Genomic DNA, 18,647 nt, shown 5'->3' with positions numbered 1-18,647 from the left:
CGTGCCTTGGACAAGGCTCGCCGTGTGTCTTAGACTTCCTCACAGCGTGGTGGCCTCAGGATGGTCCGCCTTCCGGAGCAGCTGACAGCTGACAGCAGCTCAGGGCTGCGAGAGTGAAGACATACTTTCTTGCCTTCTTTACGGCCTGGCCTTAGGAATCCCACGGTCCTCTTTCCCCCCCGCCTCCCCTCGCCACAGCAGCCACTCGGTGACTCTGATGCCCGTGGCCCATGAGCATGCTTTGAGCACCGAGGCTCGGGGAAGAGGAATCCATGGCTTCCTGTCTCCCGGGGTCTCGGAGCCGAAGAGCGTGAGAGTTCCCATGCATGTGGCACCCGCTCACTCACAAGGTGGTCCTCGGTGGTGGTCCGCTGTGGGCACACGGGGCAATGGATGGGAGGAAACTTCCCCGCATGGATCACGGAAGACTGACTTGGTAACCACAACGCGTTGAGTCCTTTAAGAGAGTAGGGGCACGAGGAACTTTGACTGGGTGCCATTAGAAACAAAAATAATTTGCAAAGATGGGAAGCCCTCCCCCCACTTCTCTGCAGGTCTCAAGTGCAGCACAGGACCCCCACCCCTAGCCCCCCACACCCGTCCTTGAGGGAAGATCCCCTGTAAGGCGGAGAAGGACACCCCAGTCCCCTCCCCGCCATGTCATGACTGCAGTCTCTAGCCGGCTTCACCAGTGAACTAATTTGGGTTTCTTTGGTTTGGGGGAGGGCCTGACCACTACAAACCCAGACCTAGGGCCCAACATAAGAAGCATTTTCCAAGCGCCTATTGTAAGGTGACCAGACGTCCCGCTTTTGGCGGGACAGTCCCGATTTTTAACAATTTGTCCTGCATCCCGCGGTGTTATAAAAAATCTTTCCAAAAATCGGGACTTTTTTAAAACGCTGTGGGACGCGGGACAAAATTGTTAGAAATCAGGACTGTCCCGCCAAAAGTGGGACGTCTGGTCACCTTAGCCTATTGGGACACAAGCCTTCTACCTGTGACCAACGCGACGGAACTGCCGGCCCAGAAAGGCATGTAGAGACTCCGGGAAGGGAGAGGGGAAAACACATGGAGCCGTGCCTCCAGATGTCCCCTGACCATTTATTTTGACATCTCGGACGATTATTTTGGTTGTGCACATTTGTTTAGTCCAGGCGATAAGGCTTCCCCGGGCGCAGGCCGAGCGTGCCGAGGTGTGTTTGCACAAGGCCCCGGGAGTCTGGTAACGGGAGCCCTGCCTGCTGCCTGGGCCAGGCGGCCCAGCGGAGCCGCGGGGAGGGGGGAACGTGAGGAGGCAGGGGCTGCAGGGGAGCCCCAGGGACTTGGGGGGAGCATTACGGAGTTTGCGGATTAGGAAAGTGAGGATAAGCGAATTTCTGCTGCACTTTTGTTTTCAAACGTGTCACTTTCGATCCAGGCCTTTGATGCACATGTGTTTCTTGTTAAGGACGGGCCCCCAGCGCGGGCCAGGAGCCCGTCCACATCTCAGTGCCTTTTCCCAGAGAAAGGGAGGGCTCCCGCCTCCTGGGGAGGGGGCCCCCGGGAGCCGCGACCACCTCCAGCCTGTATTTCCATCTCTCCCCCTGTTTCAGAGAAGCCGGCATGGAGCTGATTCCTTGGCCATTAATATTCCCATTGGAGCGTTTTTGAGAAATATTTTCACACCCGGGAGAGGGAAGGCAAACCCACCCTATGAATCAGATGCTTGGCTTGTTGTTTTGCAGAGAGAAAAACTCCAGCTTCTTATTTTAAAATCCTTTGGTTTGGAAAGAAATGATTGAACACAATGCCCAGCTAAGAGAACCGGCGCCAAAAAACTCATTTCTCTAAATGGGCAGGGAGGGCTGGAGACGCTAATCCTTGGCAAGGGAGTTGATTTCTCTTTCTAGGCAGGCACTGCCGAATGCTCACACCCCACCACCCAGGAGGAGGTGACCGTGGCCCAGAGAGGGGAAGTCATGGTGCCTCAGCACCGGAAGGTACCCCCAGTCCCACATTTATCTTATTATTTTTTTCCCTCCATTTATTTTAAAGATAAGGAAACTGATGCCCAGAGAAGACAGGCACTTGCCTAGGCCCTTGGTAGGCAAAGTCTGGCTCGAGAGCCACATGCGGCCCTTTGGCCCCTTGAGTGTGGCTCTTCCACAAAATACCGCAGCCTGGGCGAGTCTATTTTGAAGAAGTGGCGTTAGAAGAAGTTTACGTTTTAAAAAATGTGGCTCTCCAAAGAAGTTTCAGTCGTTGTACTGTTGCTATTTGGCTCTGTTGACGAATGAGTTTGCCGACCACGGGCCTAGGCCATCCCCTTAATTACAGAAGAGCCAGAATTAATCCTAATTAACCTGGTCCAGCCCAGCATTCTTTTCCCAACTTGACAACAGCTTCACTCAGAGAGAGAACTGGTTGTGCTAAAAGACTTTCAATTAAGAAAATTAAAACAACCTGGGCCCTAGAGTCCCTGAAGGTGTTCCCAAGGGTCAAATTAAAATAGAAAAATTTGCATATCATTTGCATAGACTTATTCATTCACTAGACCTTTAAGTGTCTACCATGTTTAATGCATAGAGCTGTCCACCTGACACGTCGTTTGCATATACAGATGTAGGTAGGGCAGTCTTTCTAAGTAATATTCCAGGCAAGCTCTTATAAACAGGGCTGCCCTGAAGGTAGGTACCTTCTTGATTTCTTTCTGTTCCCTTTCAATGTGAAACCACACTGGTAAGTGTGCTTCTGTGTAGAGATAAATAAAATAGAATCCCTGCTGTCAGAGAGGTCATTCAGGAGAGAAGATTGGTGTATAAATGAATTACAATAGCCCAGCTAATGTGGCTCAGTGATTGAGCATTGACCTATGAACCAAGAGGTTGCCGATTTGATTCCAGGTCAGGGCACATGCCCAGGTTGCAGGCTTGATCCCCAGTAGGGGGCATGCGGGAGGCAGCTGATCCATGATGTTACTCTGTCATCATTGTTTCTATTTCTCTATACCTCTCCCTTCCTTTCTCTTAAAAAAAAAAAAAATCAATGAAAAAAAAAAGCATCCTATATAATAAAAGGCTAATATTGATATGCAAATCAACCGAATGGCAGAATGACATGAACTGACCACCAGGGGGCAGATGCTCAAAGTAGGAGCTGCCCCCTGGTGGTCAGTGTGCTCCCACAGGGGGAGCGCCATTCAGCCAGAAGCAGGGCTCACAACATCCCAGGAGGGCTCCAGGACTAGGAGAGGGCTCAGGTCAGGCTGAGGGAACTTCTCCCCCCTCCCCTCCAGTGCACAATTTCATGCACCAGGCCTCTAGTATACAATATAAAGTAATGCTGCTAGAGCAAAGGTATATCATTCGCTCAATAATTGAAGTAACTCACACCAGCCAACGACAGGCCTCTCCTTGTCCCTCTTTGGAGTAACAAGGACTCACCTTTTCTCTGACACAGCAGCCCAGAATGGTAGAGCCTCAGAGATTTTCTCTTGAGAAGTGGCCCTTTCTAGCTGAAGACAGGAGACCTAAGTGGGAAGTGGCTCTACCTTCCATAGATTGCAAAGAGGCAGGTAGTGGCTGATGAGGGGTTGCTTTCTGAGCCCGTGAAGAGCATGGGCTCTGGACTCTGCCCGCCTGCTTAGGTTCAAGTCCTGACTCTGCTGCTCATTGGTGGGTGACCTTGGGCAAGTTGCTTGACCTCTCGGTGCTCTGGTTTCCTCATTAGCAAAATGGGCTTAATTATGAGATCTGCTTGAGGATTAAGTTAATTGAACGAATGCATAAAAAGCACTTTGAAAAGTACCTGGCACATATTGCCTGCTTAATAAACGTTGGTAGTGGTAATTATATTTTTGTGTGTGGCTGTGCCCCGTGCATAATCACAGGGCCAAGCCCAGCAGACCTAGCTGTGCCTACAGCCACACCTAACAAAGGAAGCTAACCACCCTGCCTTGCCTTTCAGCTCTACCTGAGGATGTGTTGAGATCAGCTAACTAAACCTGTAGGTCGGGTTTTTTCTTAATTTAGTTTACAGTAGGGGTGTCGAACTCAATCAGAGAAGGGGCCAAAATCTAAAATCCAGCCTAAATCTAAAATCCAGCCTAAATCGCGGGCCGAATGGTTTACTGAACAGTCATAAACTGTCATTGTGATGGAAACGCAGCGGAGTGCAGTGATGACAGCACGGTTAGGGCCACATTGCAAGGCCTGGCGGGACGGATTTGGCCCGCGGGCCTTGTGTTTGACACATGTGGTTTACAGACTTGACCTCACTGAATGTAAACAATCCCATGAGATAAATGGTATCTTCTGGCCTTTTTTCCAGATAAGAACACTGACATTCAATCTGCCTAATTTGCCCAGGGCCACCGCACTGGCAAAAAAAAAAAAAAAAAAAAAAAAAAAAAAGCATTCATCCACCCCACACATCAGAGCCAAACTCACCTTTAGCTTCCTAAGAGGACGCCCCCTGGCGGCTGCCTGAGTGCACCGGGCTCCAAATTTAAGAGAAAGGCCTCAGAGGTGGCATGGGAGGCTTGGAGGCTCCAGGAGACCAGCGCAGACTTACAGCTCCCCGTTGGACACCCCCACGGAGACGGGCGCAGTGCACTGTCTTATTTTAAAATCCAATAGAGCCTTAGTCGGCAAACTGAGGCTCGCGAGCCACATGCGGCTCTTTGGCCCCTTGAGTGTGGCTCTTCCACAAAACACCACAGCCTGAGCGAGTCTGTTTTGAAGAAGTGGTGTTAGAAAAAGTTTAGAAAATGTGGCTCTCAAAAGAAATTTCCCTCATTGCACTGTTGATACTTGGCTCTGTGGACTAATGAGTTTGCCGACCACTGCATAGAGGCTAGTGAGCACTGCCCGGGCCTTACATGGTCGGTCACGAGAGCTGTCTCTGGTGCTCAGAGCAGAGGGAGCGAGAGTGGTGCGTGAAGGAACTGCTGCCGTTGATCCTATGCAGCGGGCCAGCACCTCAGAAGCATTAGCTCCTCACAACAACCTTGAAACACAGGAACTGTCACCCTCATCTGACATGTGAGGAAGGCTCAGCAAGGTGAGGTGCCCTGAGCAGGCCATTCATACAACCCTGTGGTGGCAAAGCTCCTGCCCACCTGCCCTCCCTCACCGCCAAGGAGCCCCGAGCAGTGACCTGTGACTCCTCAGCACACTCTCTGCCCCCATCCACAGCTCGGCCTGTCTGGCGACGGGACCCCGTTGCAAGGAGAGGAGATTCCCATGAGAAGCATTGTACCCACACCCCGGTTTGGCCCAGGCAATCTGGTATGGGCTCAGAGGCTGGCCCCCATCAAGGCTCTTAGACTCTAGAAAGCTCTGTGTTTGCCCTCTGGAGTTTTATTTATGCAGCCCAGGACCAGGGCCCCATGGTGACACCCCAGGACTCTGCAGCCTGTTCCTTGGCTCCAGAGCTTCCTCCAGGCTCCCTGGGTTGCATTTCGCGTTTCGGTAATTGAATGTGTTTTATTTAGACCAAAGCAGTTAGTGCCACTTTGGATTTCCAATTAGGCTTCAATCAGACACCAAGAGTCTGATCCGTAGTGTGGTTTTGATGTGCACAAAAGATGGCAGCATCAGAGGAGCTGTCACGAAAAGTTATTTCCATCTGCTGACGACTGGGACAGTGGCTGCGATGTGAGGACACAGCTCCAGAGGTGGCAAGAGAGGATGCAGAGGCATCGGGGCAGGGGGAGGGGACAAAGGGAAGCTGGCACACCTGCAGAGAGGCATGCTGGGAAGCTCCGAGTACCACGTGGTCTCCCCCAGAGAGGGGGCTCTGGGAGGCCGGGCATTGGGCAAGTTGATGAGGCTCCTTTCTAAGTGGGCGGGGGGTTCTAGGGGCCCAGGGAGGAGGGGAAAGGAGAAACCAGCTGTCTTCTCACCCAGATGGCCCAGGCCTGTGAGGGGGAAAACTGACCATCATCACTTTCTCTAGAGCTTGTGAGCTCCTCAGTCAGGCTGTGCTGGTTTCCCAGCATCCTGCGGGCCTTCCTCACTCCTGAGAGTGCTGGCCAGCATCTCACATGCACTGCCTGTTAGACAAGCCTTCTCTCTGAGGCTGGTCCTAGGGATGAAACTTAAAATCTCGCTTTGAACTGCCAGGGAGTTGGTGGAGGAGGTGGAGAGATGGCAGAGGGCGATGTGAGAGGGACAGGGGAGTGGTCCATTAGGGTCCTGCCTTGGGTTAATCATCAGAGTTCCACCAGTGCACTGACTTAGGGCCTGATGTAGCCTCAGTTTCCCCATCCACAAAATGTTTTTGAGTGGCCCTGAAGCTCAGGTTCATGAGAAGAGGAAAAGAGAAAGAGAGAGTGTCCCGTGTCCCTCATCCATTCATTTGGTCATTCATTCATTCAATCATTCCAGCAACCATCTTACCTGTCTGGGCTGCTTTTGCTCCCTCAGAAATAGTACAACGCGTGGCCCTTACTAGGTGCTCAGCAAACGCTTGTTGAAGATTAGGAAGATAGGGGAAGAAGAGAGAACTGTGAAACAGAGGCATTGGAGGGTAGCGCAGAGAGCTCGTCTTTGGAAGCAGTTCGGCCTGTATCCAAATCTTGGCTCTGCCCCTCTTTGACAGGACGTGGCGCAGCCTCGGTAAGCCTCGGTTTTCACTTCTGTAAAGTGGCGATAACAATCATCCCTGCCTTCTAGGATTGCGGAGAAGACCCAGTAATGAATCCCCGGGACACAGAGAGAGCCAAACCCCACGCAGTCAGCTTCGGCTGAGCCCCGGCCCTTCCCTCTGGTTCACTCGTGAGCCTCTCGTCCCGCTGCCACGGAGCCCCCACACGACCGTGTTGCTCATTTTTCATCTTTAAGTCACCTGCCAGTTGCATCTATTTCTAGCCTCTGTCTTCTGAGACGAGAATAAGAAAGGGAAACAGATAACCGCAGAGGCTCATTTGCCAATTGTCAGCTCCTGCCGTCAGCGGAGCTCTCTGCCTGCTGCTCCCTGGGCACCGGAAAAATCACTGTGACCTTTTATTTACTGGCTGAGCTAGTCAGCTCTTGGCTCCGGGTCTCCCTGCCTCCTCCTCCAACCCACCTCCCACACCCCCACTCCCTCAGCAGCCCAGGGCTGCCACCCTGCCTCCCAGGCCACGTCTCGCTGCAGGTGGGCCAGTTAGGCCGCTCCCTCGAGCCCCGGTGTCTTCATGATCATTTTTGTAAAAACCTGTGGCCACAGAGAGGAGGAGGGAGCAGAAGTATTGATCTTTCCGACTCGGGGCTCCCACCAGGAGGATTTCTGCAGCTGATCTGCAGACCTCCCCTTCTGTCCTATGTTGCTGGAGCACAAACTGAGGAGTAGACCAGCAAGTGGCCTGCCCACCGCCCCTCGGGGATCTGCAGCGTTTCCCGGGAGAGCATGTGTTTCCCCAGCCCCTCGTCCCCATGTGTTCTTGGAGCTTTACCTTGTGTCTCTCCTCATTTCCATCCATTTCTCCTCAAGGCTCTTCCTCTCTCACATCAACTCCTACTGGCTGGCCTGCCACTCTTCTCTCTCCCAGGCCCAGCCACGCAGTCACTTACCGGCCCTCTGAGCCAGGTGGGCTGAGGTGTGCAGCCCCCGGGGGGTGTGGCGGGGGCCATTGGGGTAGACAAGGAGGCAGAGATGGTTGACAAGTGGTGCTGGCAAGAAAATACACCACAGAGGCCCCAGGAGGCCAGGAATGAGCCAGGCTGGCCCAACCTACCGGTGTCTTGATTGGCAGGGTTAAGTGTGCAAACAGTGTGTGTGTGTGAACATGGCTGCTTCCTCCATCGCCTTCAGGCCCCTACATTGGACTTCCCAAAGCCTCCTTTGCCCACCTCAGAGCTGGCCCGCCTTACAGCCCCCTGGAATTTGGGAAGAATTTTGAAAGCCTCCTGTGCAAGTTCATTTCCCCTTCTCTTCCCCCCGCCCACCCCCCAATTTCCAAGCTCTCTTCTTGGCCCGCGCTGTCAGCATCAATTCTCTGCAGGGAGTGATTTAACCTTCATTTATTCATTAATTCTTTTTTCCCCTTAACTTCATTAGGGAAGATTTATAAAGGTGCTGAACGGGAAAGGTCACCTGTCCCTGGGCCCAGGACACAGTGTGCCTGCTTCTCTTCTCCGAGTCCCCTTCCAAGAGTGTTCTGGAGGTGGGGTGGGGTGGGGGTTGCAGGGGGAAGGGGGGGGGGGAGGGACAGGGACATAGCAGGTTGAGCTAAAGCAGAACTCTGGCTCCCAGGTAGACTGGGCAGCCTCTGAACCCACCCGCTCCCTTTCCTTGCCAGCTGTTGGGAGACCTGTGGCATGGGGGAAGGGCAGGCTCTGTGTTAACCACATCTGGAATCCTGGCATCGCCTCTCACTTACGCTGGCCTTCACCAGTTTATCAAATCTCACGGAGCCCTCTGTTTCCTCTTAGAAAAGATGTCCATAACAGGGTAGACTACTTGTTGCAGGGGTTAAACCAGGGGACGCGTGTAGAGTATGGAGCAACATTCTAAACAGGGCAAACATTCGAAACAGCTGCTTCCTAACAAGATCTGGCATTGCCCTGAAGGCGTCCTGGCAGGGATGGGCAGTGGTTAGCTCACTAGCCCCTGGAGACCGATCCCTGGGATGTCTGCTTTCTCCAAGGAAAGGAAGCCCACAGGCATGACCGATTCCACCTCCAAAACCACAGGAAAAGCCCCAGCTCGTGGAGGGTCAGGAAGCGCCAAGGCACTGCGTGGTGTCAAGGTCGCTTCCCCGGGCCCAGTAGGTGTCAGCGGGGCATCGGGCTAGGCTGGCATCCTGCTCTCCGCGGTGGGCTGGCCGCACTCACGGGCCCAGGCTCACCCAGCCGTTACCTGTGATCACGGGCTTTGCCCACGTCTCTGAGGCCTGCCGGGCCCTGCCGTGAGCCATCCCCTCTCAGGGGGCTGTCTCTCATTAACAGCCTTCCGGGGACAGGGAACAGGCCGCAGGCCGAGGAACCATACAGGTAGTTTGAACTTGTGGAAAGAAAAGGGTATCAGCTTGCTGCCACTTTCATGTGTCCTTGCTTCTTCTGCCCCTCACAGAATTCAAAACCATCCACATGCTCCCCAATCCCAATGGATCCGACTCTCTGAGCCTCTTTTTTTTAAATAAAAAAAATATTTTTTTTTTTTATTGATTTTTTACAGAGAGGAGGAGAGAGGGTTAGAGAGTTAGAAACATCGAAGAGAGAGAAACATCCATCAGCTGCCTTTTGCACACCCCCTTCTGGGGATGTGCCCACAACCAAGGTACATGCCCTTGACCGGAATTGAACCTGGGACCTTTCAGTCCGCAGGCCGATGCTCTGTCCACTGAGCTAAACCAGTTTTGGTTCTCTGAGCCTCTTTAACTTATGGTCAAAACCATCTATCTGGTGACTGTCTATTTGGTGTCCCCTCCCCCTTAGGCTCAAAGTTCCTGGGGACCTGGTGCAGGCTAGAGGTCCTCGGCCCCTCCCAGCACTGAGTGTATGCCCAGAATGCAGCATTTGAGAAAATAATTTTAATAGGAAAGCAGGCAGGCACACCTATTCTGCGTGCCAAGCTGAGAATATTGGGTTTGGATATGATCACAGTGGATTACAAGAATTAATTTTATTTCACCTAACATTCTTAGCATTCCTGCCTCTGGAATCTCTAGAATTCAGCATGCAAATGGATGCTCATGGTGCAAACTGGAGCATGCCAGATTAATGGAGAAAATTCTAGTCCCCTCACTTTTCCCAGAACCCTATCTCCCTCACTAAGGTCCCCTGTTTATTTGCCAAGAATGCACTAAGGAGCAAATTGCAATTCAGGAAGGAACTCTAGGGCTGGGTGGCTGTGACCAGTGTCTCCTCTCTGCTGGGTGGGAGGAGGGAGACCCTGACCACTGGATAGCAGCTCTCTGGGGTGTGTGTGTTAGGGGAGGGGTGGGGGGTTGGGCAGCAGCCACAGGAATCCCCACTGCTGCTCTGGTCCCGGTGCAGTCCTCCCTGGGATGCAGGCCACTGCACGTGTGTGATATTCGTGTGTGCTGTCCTCATGTGCCCGGATTTAATGAGATTCGTTGGGCATTGTTAATAAACAATGCTTGACCTTTTAAAGAGTGGCAGCACTGGATCGTTTTATTTCACGAAAGAGGGCCCTATCCAACACGCCACTGGGTATGCTATTGTCCCATTTTCAAACAAATTTTGTTCTAGAGATAAACTTGGCTCTTCGACTCTCGCGGTGTTCACCGAGGTCACCAGAGATGCTGGTCACTGTTCAGACAGGAAGTGGCCAGAGTGACCCCTGACCTTCACCAGTCACTCCTCATTATCTGAGTTCTTCCCTGGATCTCTAGCTACAGCTGCTACCGCTGCCAGCACGCCTGGCATCAAAGGACACTGCAACTTGTCGCCCCGTGTTGGCCGGACTGTGGACGAGTTCCGCTCCTTATAATTCAAGCTAAATCCGTATCGGAATTTATAGGAGAGGAAGACCGCGCGTAACCCTCGTTAGTCGGGTTTGCCTAAAGCGTACGTGTTAGCAGTGTGTCTGGTTTTATTTTGCATGGAAGTTCAATCTCTTCACCCGTGGCCCTAGACTAACATCTAGTGGCCATGGGACAATGATGATAGTTATCCGTGCAGAGAGGGAAGTTGAACACACGATTTAATCTTTAAGTCTTTTCTGTCTCTGGGGTCCACTGGCTGGACCATGTACCCTGCTATTCCTGAAACTCTTGGGATTGCTGCCCTAAGGGGCACATCCCACACCAGTTAGAAAGCAAAGGTGATTGACATTTCCTGAGTCCAATGAACAGCTTAGTCCTTTTCAGTCCCGACGATAAGCCCCTCCTACGTCAGGGACCGCCTTTGGCCCACGGGTGTTCTTTCCCGCTCCCTAATGCTACTGTCTTGCAACGTTTAAAATTACTTTAAACATAAACAACGACAGATCACCATTAGAGGAGAGTCATCCTTTTCCGTCGTAAAAACAGAGCTGGGAATTGCCACTTTTCAGAGGAAAGAGAGAGACATGTGGGCAGAATACCAAGAGACTCCCCTTTGTCTTTTAACATTAAATCTAAATCATAAATCCAGCAGATGAGAGACTCTTACGCTGGGAGCCTGTTTTGTTTTCTCTCTTCAGAAGAGGCATATGGAGGGTGCAGAGAGCACACGCTCGAGGAACACATCCTTTCTCTGCGCTCCAGTCTCCCCGTGGTAAACAGGAAGAAGGCTCTGACTGCTCAGTGACTAGCCCGGTTCAGGGAGACGTCTTAGGGTGAACACTTGGATGGTTTCCATTAGTTATGACACTTGCTGGCATGTGGGTATAATAAGCTCTGGCTCTTCACTGTCTTGGCTTGGAATTAAGAAACTTGGGGAGTTACTAATGTATATATTAGTAACTAATGTATATATTATAACATGATGAGCTTAGGAAGCAAAATACCAAGTGGAAGAAGCAAGCCACAAAAGACCACATGTTGTATGATCCCATTTGTATGACATGTCCAGGAGAGGCAAGTCCATAGTGATGGGCGGTTGTCTAGGGCTGAAGCAGGTGTGGGAGGGTTGGGGGGTAGGGGGTGGAGAGACTGCTAATGGATATGAGGTTTCTTTTTGAGATGATAAAAGTGTTCTAAAATCGATTGTGGTAACGATCACGCCATTTGTGAATATACTGAAAACCATTGAGTCATACACTTTGAGTGAGGGGATTTTATGATATGTGAATTACATCTCCATAAAGCTATGATTTTAGGAATCTTAGGAAGGCTGGGCCAGAATGGTATGGCTACTCCATAACCTCCCCTCCCCCCAGGAACCACCACTCAGGAAGGTGTGGGCACCCGCCACTGATGATGCCAGTGTGTGGCATCCAAGGGGTCTGCCACCCTCACTGTCTCCGCCTTTCCCTTCTCCTGCACTTCTCTTGCCCCAGTCTCCAGCTCTTGCCTAAGTTCCTCTACCTCCCTTTTCCTTTTCCCTCCTCTCCCTGACGGTCCCACCCGTCAGTGGGCCTTCCTTGACCTCAGGAAGCTGAAAAGAGAGGGAACAAGAGAGTGAAAACTAATTGTAACTATGCTGGTAAATTATTAGCATTACAAATTATTATTAGAGCTGTGCAGGACTTAATTTACTCCCCACAGCATCTCTATGTAGGGGGTAATTATCCACATTTTATAGACGAAGAAACTGAGACTTAAACAAGCAGCGTGACATGCCCTGGTTGATCGGGGCACAACCAGAATCCAATCCCAGCCTGCCTGGCCTCAGACTATTCCTCAAAGCACGATGAGACTGAGCTTGGTTATTTATTGATGAATTATAATAGAAGTCATTTGATGGGGCTCAAAACTGCAGTATCTAACATCTCATCGGTTGGCCTGATATTTATGGCCATTTATGGGTGATATCTGTGTGGCTCTTCCATTCATTATGGCTTTCATTAAGACTCTAATCCTGTTTGGAAGTCGGTTTGTCATTTTTTTTACTCCTCCGCTTAATCTTGGGCAGCCCTAATCCTTCTTCCTTACCAGCCACAGGGTGACAGCTCCCGATGGCGTCCAGGCTCGGCTGGGAGTGGGGTGACGGGTTGGGGGCAGGAACGCCTGTGTGTCATGAGCGTGTGTGACATGAATATGTGTGTGGGATGTCGGTGCGAGCGTGAGAGGCGTGTGTGAAGTGTGTGTGGTGTCGGCGTGTTGGTGTGACGTGGTCGGAATGTGTGTTTGTGTTCGTGAGTGTGTTTGTACAACAGCAGGCGTCCGCGGAGTGATGGTGAGCGTGCGTGTCAGGGGGCCTGTCATTCATCACGTCATCGCCCAGAGGCACAGGGATTCTTGAGTTGAGGCCTAATCATTTGTTTCCAAAAGCAAAGGGACTGTTTCCCACCCGCACGTGCCAGGCTTTCCCCCCTACGATGACTTCATCCCTCACGTACGGACATGGGGCCTCCGCTTAGCATTCCCAGTGATGGAACTCGCCTCCATCCTGGAGCAATTTGTTTATAGAAAACGCTTTCTGTCGGGTTAGTCTTCCTTGAGGGAAGCCTGGAGTCCCTTTACTTTTTAGATGCTAGTTATGATGTCTGCTGACAAGGGAGACACACAATCTTTATTGTGTCCTCTGTTGTCCCCAGAGACACCCCGAAACCCATTCTCCCTGCTTTAGCTTTGGCTGTTTTCCTGCCCAGACACTCCCCCTGCTCCTCCTCAGCTCCCTCCTCCTGTTAGAGTCTTCCCTGCACCTCATCCACCCTGGACTCTCACCTTCTCTGCCCCCAAAGGGTTGTAAGAGTCACAGTCTTTAGCCCTTAAGGTCTTCTGTCTGCAGGTCAGCTAGCACGCTGGTAGACCCACCCCACTACATGTTCCAACTCTATTTCCCGGGACTTTGGGCATCAGGGCCGCCACATGCAATGGCTCAGGCTGGGTGCTGCACAGAGGAGTCAGGCTCAGGGCAAGTGGGGCTGAAACCAAGTCCTCGCTCATCTTATCAACCCTTATCTAGAGGGGCACCCTTTGCCAATTGCACAAAAGTATTGGTGAGAGGTGGCCAGAAAGGGAGCCCCAGGGTTCAAGCTTGTTGTGTGAGGGCCCCGGTAGCAGCCAGAAGGATGGGTAATGAGAGACAAAGGTGCCATCACCCACCGCCCTCCTGTGACTGTCCCTGAGGACCCTTCGCCCTCTGAGGAAGCCCCTCGCCCTGTGATCACCACCTAGCTCCGCCTGCCCTCGTCTGGCTCCAGCTTCATTTTCACTCCCCAGTGTCTGCCTTTTAAGTGTTCCAGATCTTTTTTCACATCTTTGTCATGTTCCTCCCACGAGCTGGCTAGCGCTAAGAAGACAGAGAGCCTGTTTCCGGCTCCTTGACTTCAGCCACTCCTGGGACACTGTCCGAGGACTCGGCCCTGCCCCTCAGCGGGGGCCAGATCAGCGTTGCTGAGACTGAGCCACCAGCTGGCGGGGCAGAGAAACGGATCTGTGCTCAGAGCCCTGATCCACACACACACCCCCCCCCCAACACCAGCTCAAGCAGGCGGCTCAGGGAACACGCACCCACTCTGCCTCCCTCCAGCTCTGGGCCTGGTCACCTGCAAAATGTCCCTAAGGGTTCAAAAGTCCTGGAGCCCTTGCCAGTTTGGCTCAGTGGATAGAACAGTGGACTGAAGGTCCCAGGTTCAATTCCTGTCAAGAACACATGCCCCAGGTTGTGAGCTCAATCCCCAGTTGGGGGCGGGCAGGAGGCAGCCGATCAATGATTCTCTCTCATCATTTCTCTCCCTCTCCCTTCCTCTCTGAGTTCAATAAAAAATATATTTAGGGAAAAAAAGTTCTGGAAAAATTCAGCTCTTCCCAGCATCTCTCTCTAGGGTGACACGAAGAGCCGGACAGGGAAATTACGTGGCCTCAGCCCTTTACCAGACTAACCTTCAGTCATCACGTAGTGACATGGATTGGGTTTCTGATGTGCAGTGGCTGGGCAGGGGCTAACACTTCACCCCCCTGGACAGGTGTGTGCTTGGATGAGAGGCAGGTGTGTGTGAAGGCGGGGCATCCTGAGAAGGGGCCTTTGGCTGGCTCTGTGACATGGGATCATTCCCCTGCAGAACAATGCATGAGATAGGTCTAGCCTGCAGCAGAGGGAGAACTCTCTCTGCCTTTTGTTCCTGAAAACACCTCTCCCTCCCCACCAGGCCTGGCTTTGGGCTGACTCCCTCCACTTCTATCCCCCTGTCAGATCCCCCTGTCAGCATCGGTGCCCTGCGCCCCCTCGGCAGCTCTCACACTCCACAATGAGCCATTCAGGCAGGCCCCAAATAGCAGTATACATGCTCCAGCCCCACGGGCCCCCGAGATGATAATGCATCACCCGCGGTGCGTATCCAGATTACGCTCAGGTGGTTAAAAGTCCAGGTCTAATTAGAGTTCCAGGGAATCGAGCCATTGTATTATTAATGATTCGCCGGCAATGTTCTGATTAAAACAGTAATTTTAATAAGCACAGCTCGATGCTAAGTGTTCACTGAGCATCTAATTACATCAGTTATAACTCCAAAATTATTTAAAATCCCCCTCCTTTTTTTTTCTCCACCAGACCCGGCGTGCACCAAATATAATAGAGACTCTGACAAAGCAGTGATTATTTGTCCTAATTAATTTCCTAAGCACCTGGTTAAAAAAAGGAAAAAAAATCTTTGTCTCTCTTCCGACTTCCCACAAACCCCTCCACCCCTTTCTATCTTCAGAGACATAGTGACATCAGGTACATTTGAGGCCATCATTAAGGAGGATGCAGATAGAAAGCAGAGAGGAAGGTGAAGTCTGCAAAGCCCTAATCCATCCCTCCCTTCCCCCAGCGAGCACTCAGGGTGGGCCGGGCGCTGGGCTGGGCAGGCAGGGGCACCACCGGGCTCCTGACCAGGAGCCAGTTCCTTCCAGCACCCTGCCCTCATTAGAACAGCTTCCAGTGGCATCCGCCATGACTGTGCTGTGTTGTCTTGGAAGACAGAGGCAATGGGTCATCAGGTCCCCCGTGTGTGGCAGCTCAACTTCTTTTGACCCTACTTGGGTTTGAAAGAGACCTCACCCCTCTTTGCTCCCAAGAGGGGCCCTTGGGTTTCAGGGAGAATGGTCCGCTGAGCCATCTGAGATTTGATATTTTCAAAAATCATGTTATCAGTAAGTTATCCTGTCCCCAGAGGTGACACCCATAATCCCCCCGGATTTGTCCAGGAAGCCTGATCTTGAACTGGGCAGTATCCTGCCCTCACTGCCTGTGACCCTGACAACCAGGTCAGGCATGGCAGTCTGTGGCGTTCTCAGGCCCAACCAGTGTTCTGGGAGATAGAGTGAAAACACTGCTGTAGGCTGTCCCCGATGGCCCCCTTTCCCCAGGTCCCGGGCAGCCTGCGTAGCTCAGCCAGTCACAGCTGGTAAGTCTCAAACGCAGGCCCATCTCAGTTCAGAATCGTCAAGTCCCGCTCCAGCCCCAAAGTGGAACTATGGACTTGACTGAAGCTCAGACCTCCGCCCAGCCCTCCTCCGGCAGCTGCACTCCCCTCTTGCAGCCATGCAGGCTGGAGGCCTGATTTACCTCCTTTTCACCCTTCTCTTCCCCGACTGGATCTGTCCTTGCTGTCCCCTGCCTCGCTTGAGCTGGGATTGTCACAGGGAGGCTCCGACGCTGGTTTTCGGGGCTGGGTCCCTCCTGGCCCTTGGACAACCTGGGCAGCAGCTCCCATCAGGTGGGCGGTGCCTCCTGCTGTCCTGCCCCCCCCCCCCCCCGGCCCCTCAGCCCTGATTGTTCCTCCATATACATGTTTCCAGCAGGACCCCAGCCCCTTCTCCAGGGGCCGCCTGGACGGGCCAGCTCTTCCTCCTGAAGTACTTCCCAGTCCTCCCTACCACTGTCACAGGGGTGGGAGCTCAGTGACTTCCCCATGTGCTGCCTTCTCTCTCCTCCTGTGCGCTCACCCACCTGCCCTCTGGAAGTCCTGCTTTCTGGATTCTCCTGTCCACTCTGTGCCCCTCGAGCTTTCCGGTGGCCCTACTGTAGGATGGCTAGGTGACAGCATCCCAGGGCCTCCCTCCAAGCATCTCACAAAATCCGCTCTATGTATACCTGGACCGTTTTATTTCCGTGAGCTGGGTCAGGGAGCCCAGACTGAAGAGCAGAAGAAGGGTGAGCCTGGGTCTTGAGAATCAACTCTGAAAGCCGAGGGCCGGGCTGCCCACGCGCTTCCGCATGCAGCATTCGTTGTATCTGGGTGCCCGGGAGGATGCTTGAACTTGGACATCCAGTAGTATTTACAGATGTGGAAACTGAGGCTGGGGTGGGGGAGCGCAGATGCGTGCAGGGCGAGGCCGAGCCAAGTTCTTCTGTCTTACCAGTCGTGTCCTTTCCCTGACACCGCGTGCCTCTGCCGGGGTATAAACAGTGAGTCCATTAAAAAATAAAAGCCTCCACGTCACCTAATGGATCCCAGCAGAATGCCAGCGGCCTCAGCCACACCTAGGCAGCCTTCCCAGAGCTCAGTGCGTTTACTTAAGGAGCTTAAAATAAAATCTGGATCACTGGGCTCGTGCGATTAGCTTCTCCGCGGGTGTTTATAGACCTATTTTGTGTAAGAAACTGAGGTGGGAACGCACAGGGATTGCTCCTCTGAAGGAATACAGAGCCGAGTCCTAGGCGCCACCTGGAAAGAGGGGGAGCTAAGGAGAGTTGGAAAGTTTACTCGAGTCCTGCCACCTGGGCTGAGGTCTGATACTAAATCCAGAGGCTGGTCAGGAAAGGCCCTGTGGCGAGGAGAGGGCCCGGATGTGCCCATGAGCAGGGAGGGAGGGGAGACCTTCTGAGGAGCAGGAATGTGAGAGAGTTAAGGAGGCAGGACTGTGCAGAGTCTGAGAAGAGGCTGGCCTGGGGTGGGGGCTGACCCTGACAGACGGAGCCTAGAGAGGAAATGACAGGGAAATGGGAGCAGAGGTGGAAAAGCTGAAATGTGAGGCTGCAGAATTTGGACTCTAAACTTCATTCAGGAGGCAGTTTTTCTGGCTGTTTTGATGTGTGTGTGTGTGTGTGTGTGTGTGTGTGTGTGTGTATTATTGTTATTGTTTTAGCTGAAGCTGTCATTACAACACACTGCCTCTTGGAAGCCTTCCCTGATTTGCCCTTCTTCTTGGCTCTTAGAGCTAGCCAGCTGTCCCACATCTCCGTCATCGTGCTACTATTTCATACAGTATGGAGGTTTGTCCATCTTCCTGGCAACATTCTAAGTACTTCAGGATCAGAGCCATGTCTGGTCATCTTTTGAACTTCCTACCTATGCAGAATATATAGCAGGCACATGTATATTTATTAATGTTATTTATTAATAACAAGGAATAGCTAGCTACACGTCAGACCCTGGGCTAAGCATTTTCTAACCTGGACCTCCTCATGCTAAGAGGCAATTTGGTATCAGAGTTCAGAGCATGGTTTCTGCAGGCAGCCTGCCTGGGTCCAAATCCCAACTTGACAACTTACTGGCTATGTGACTTTAAGTGAATTCACTAAGACTGTCTGTGCCTCTGCTTCTTCCTCATCTGCAAATAGTAGGTCTTATATAATAAGTACATGCCATTATTATCACCCTGTCACAAGTCAACCACTGAGGCTGAGAGCTGAGTAACGGGCCCACGGCCACACAGCTAAAGAGCAGGGGGCTGGGATGTGGCCCCTGGTAATCTGTCTCTAGGACACCGGCCCTCACCCACTACGCCTTTGTGAAGAAAAATGAAGAAGTGCAGAACACATCTGGTAAGGACGCGGCCTGCAGCTGGGCAGGCAGAGGGAGGCTGAAGTAATACAATGACAGGGATAGACATGGGACACATCATAAGTAAAAGAAATGCAAAATTTCTCCTTTCCCTTCTTCCTGTTCTGTGCCCATGACCCTGGCCTTCCAGTCTTCCCTCAGATCCTTTTCCCTGTCGGCAGCTTTGCCCTAATACATGTCCGTGACTGGGATTCTCCCTGCAGGTCTTGTGGCTGTTCTTTGCTGATGCCCTTTCCTCCTCATAGAATGTCCTTCCTCCATTCCTGTCTGTGAAAGTAACCACACTTTCAAGGCTGCCATCAGTGATGGCGCCTCCCTGGTTCCTTCAGCCAGAAGTGATCTCTCCCAGCTCAGAA

At 52.2% G+C, this 18,647-nt stretch overlaps 1 protein-coding gene across 3 annotated transcripts in view; it reads left to right on the top strand.

The window, feature by feature from the left end:
• Positions 1-18,647, top strand: part of PLXNA2 (plexin A2) — a 210,937-nt gene that overhangs the window by 104,244 nt on the left and 88,046 nt on the right. The window contains exon 5 of one of the 3 annotated variants that reach the window (XM_036441959.2): positions 1,596-1,799. The exons of the other annotated variants lie outside the window; for them this stretch is intronic. Coding sequence (XP_036297852.2) covers positions 1,596-1,784 — 189 coding nt within the window. The 3' untranslated portion in view covers positions 1,785-1,799. Of the gene's footprint in view, positions 1-1,595; positions 1,800-18,647 lie in introns of those variants that run through there. 3 annotated transcript variants of the gene reach the window in all.

Source organism: Pipistrellus kuhlii, unplaced genomic scaffold (genome assembly GCF_014108245.1).
Source record: "Pipistrellus kuhlii isolate mPipKuh1 unplaced genomic scaffold, mPipKuh1.p scaffold_m20_p_18, whole genome shotgun sequence".
Taxonomy (NCBI): Eukaryota; Metazoa; Chordata; class Mammalia; order Chiroptera; family Vespertilionidae; genus Pipistrellus; species Pipistrellus kuhlii.
The sequence above is the reverse complement of the archived record's forward strand: the minus strand, read 5'-3'. Positions and strand labels throughout refer to the sequence as shown.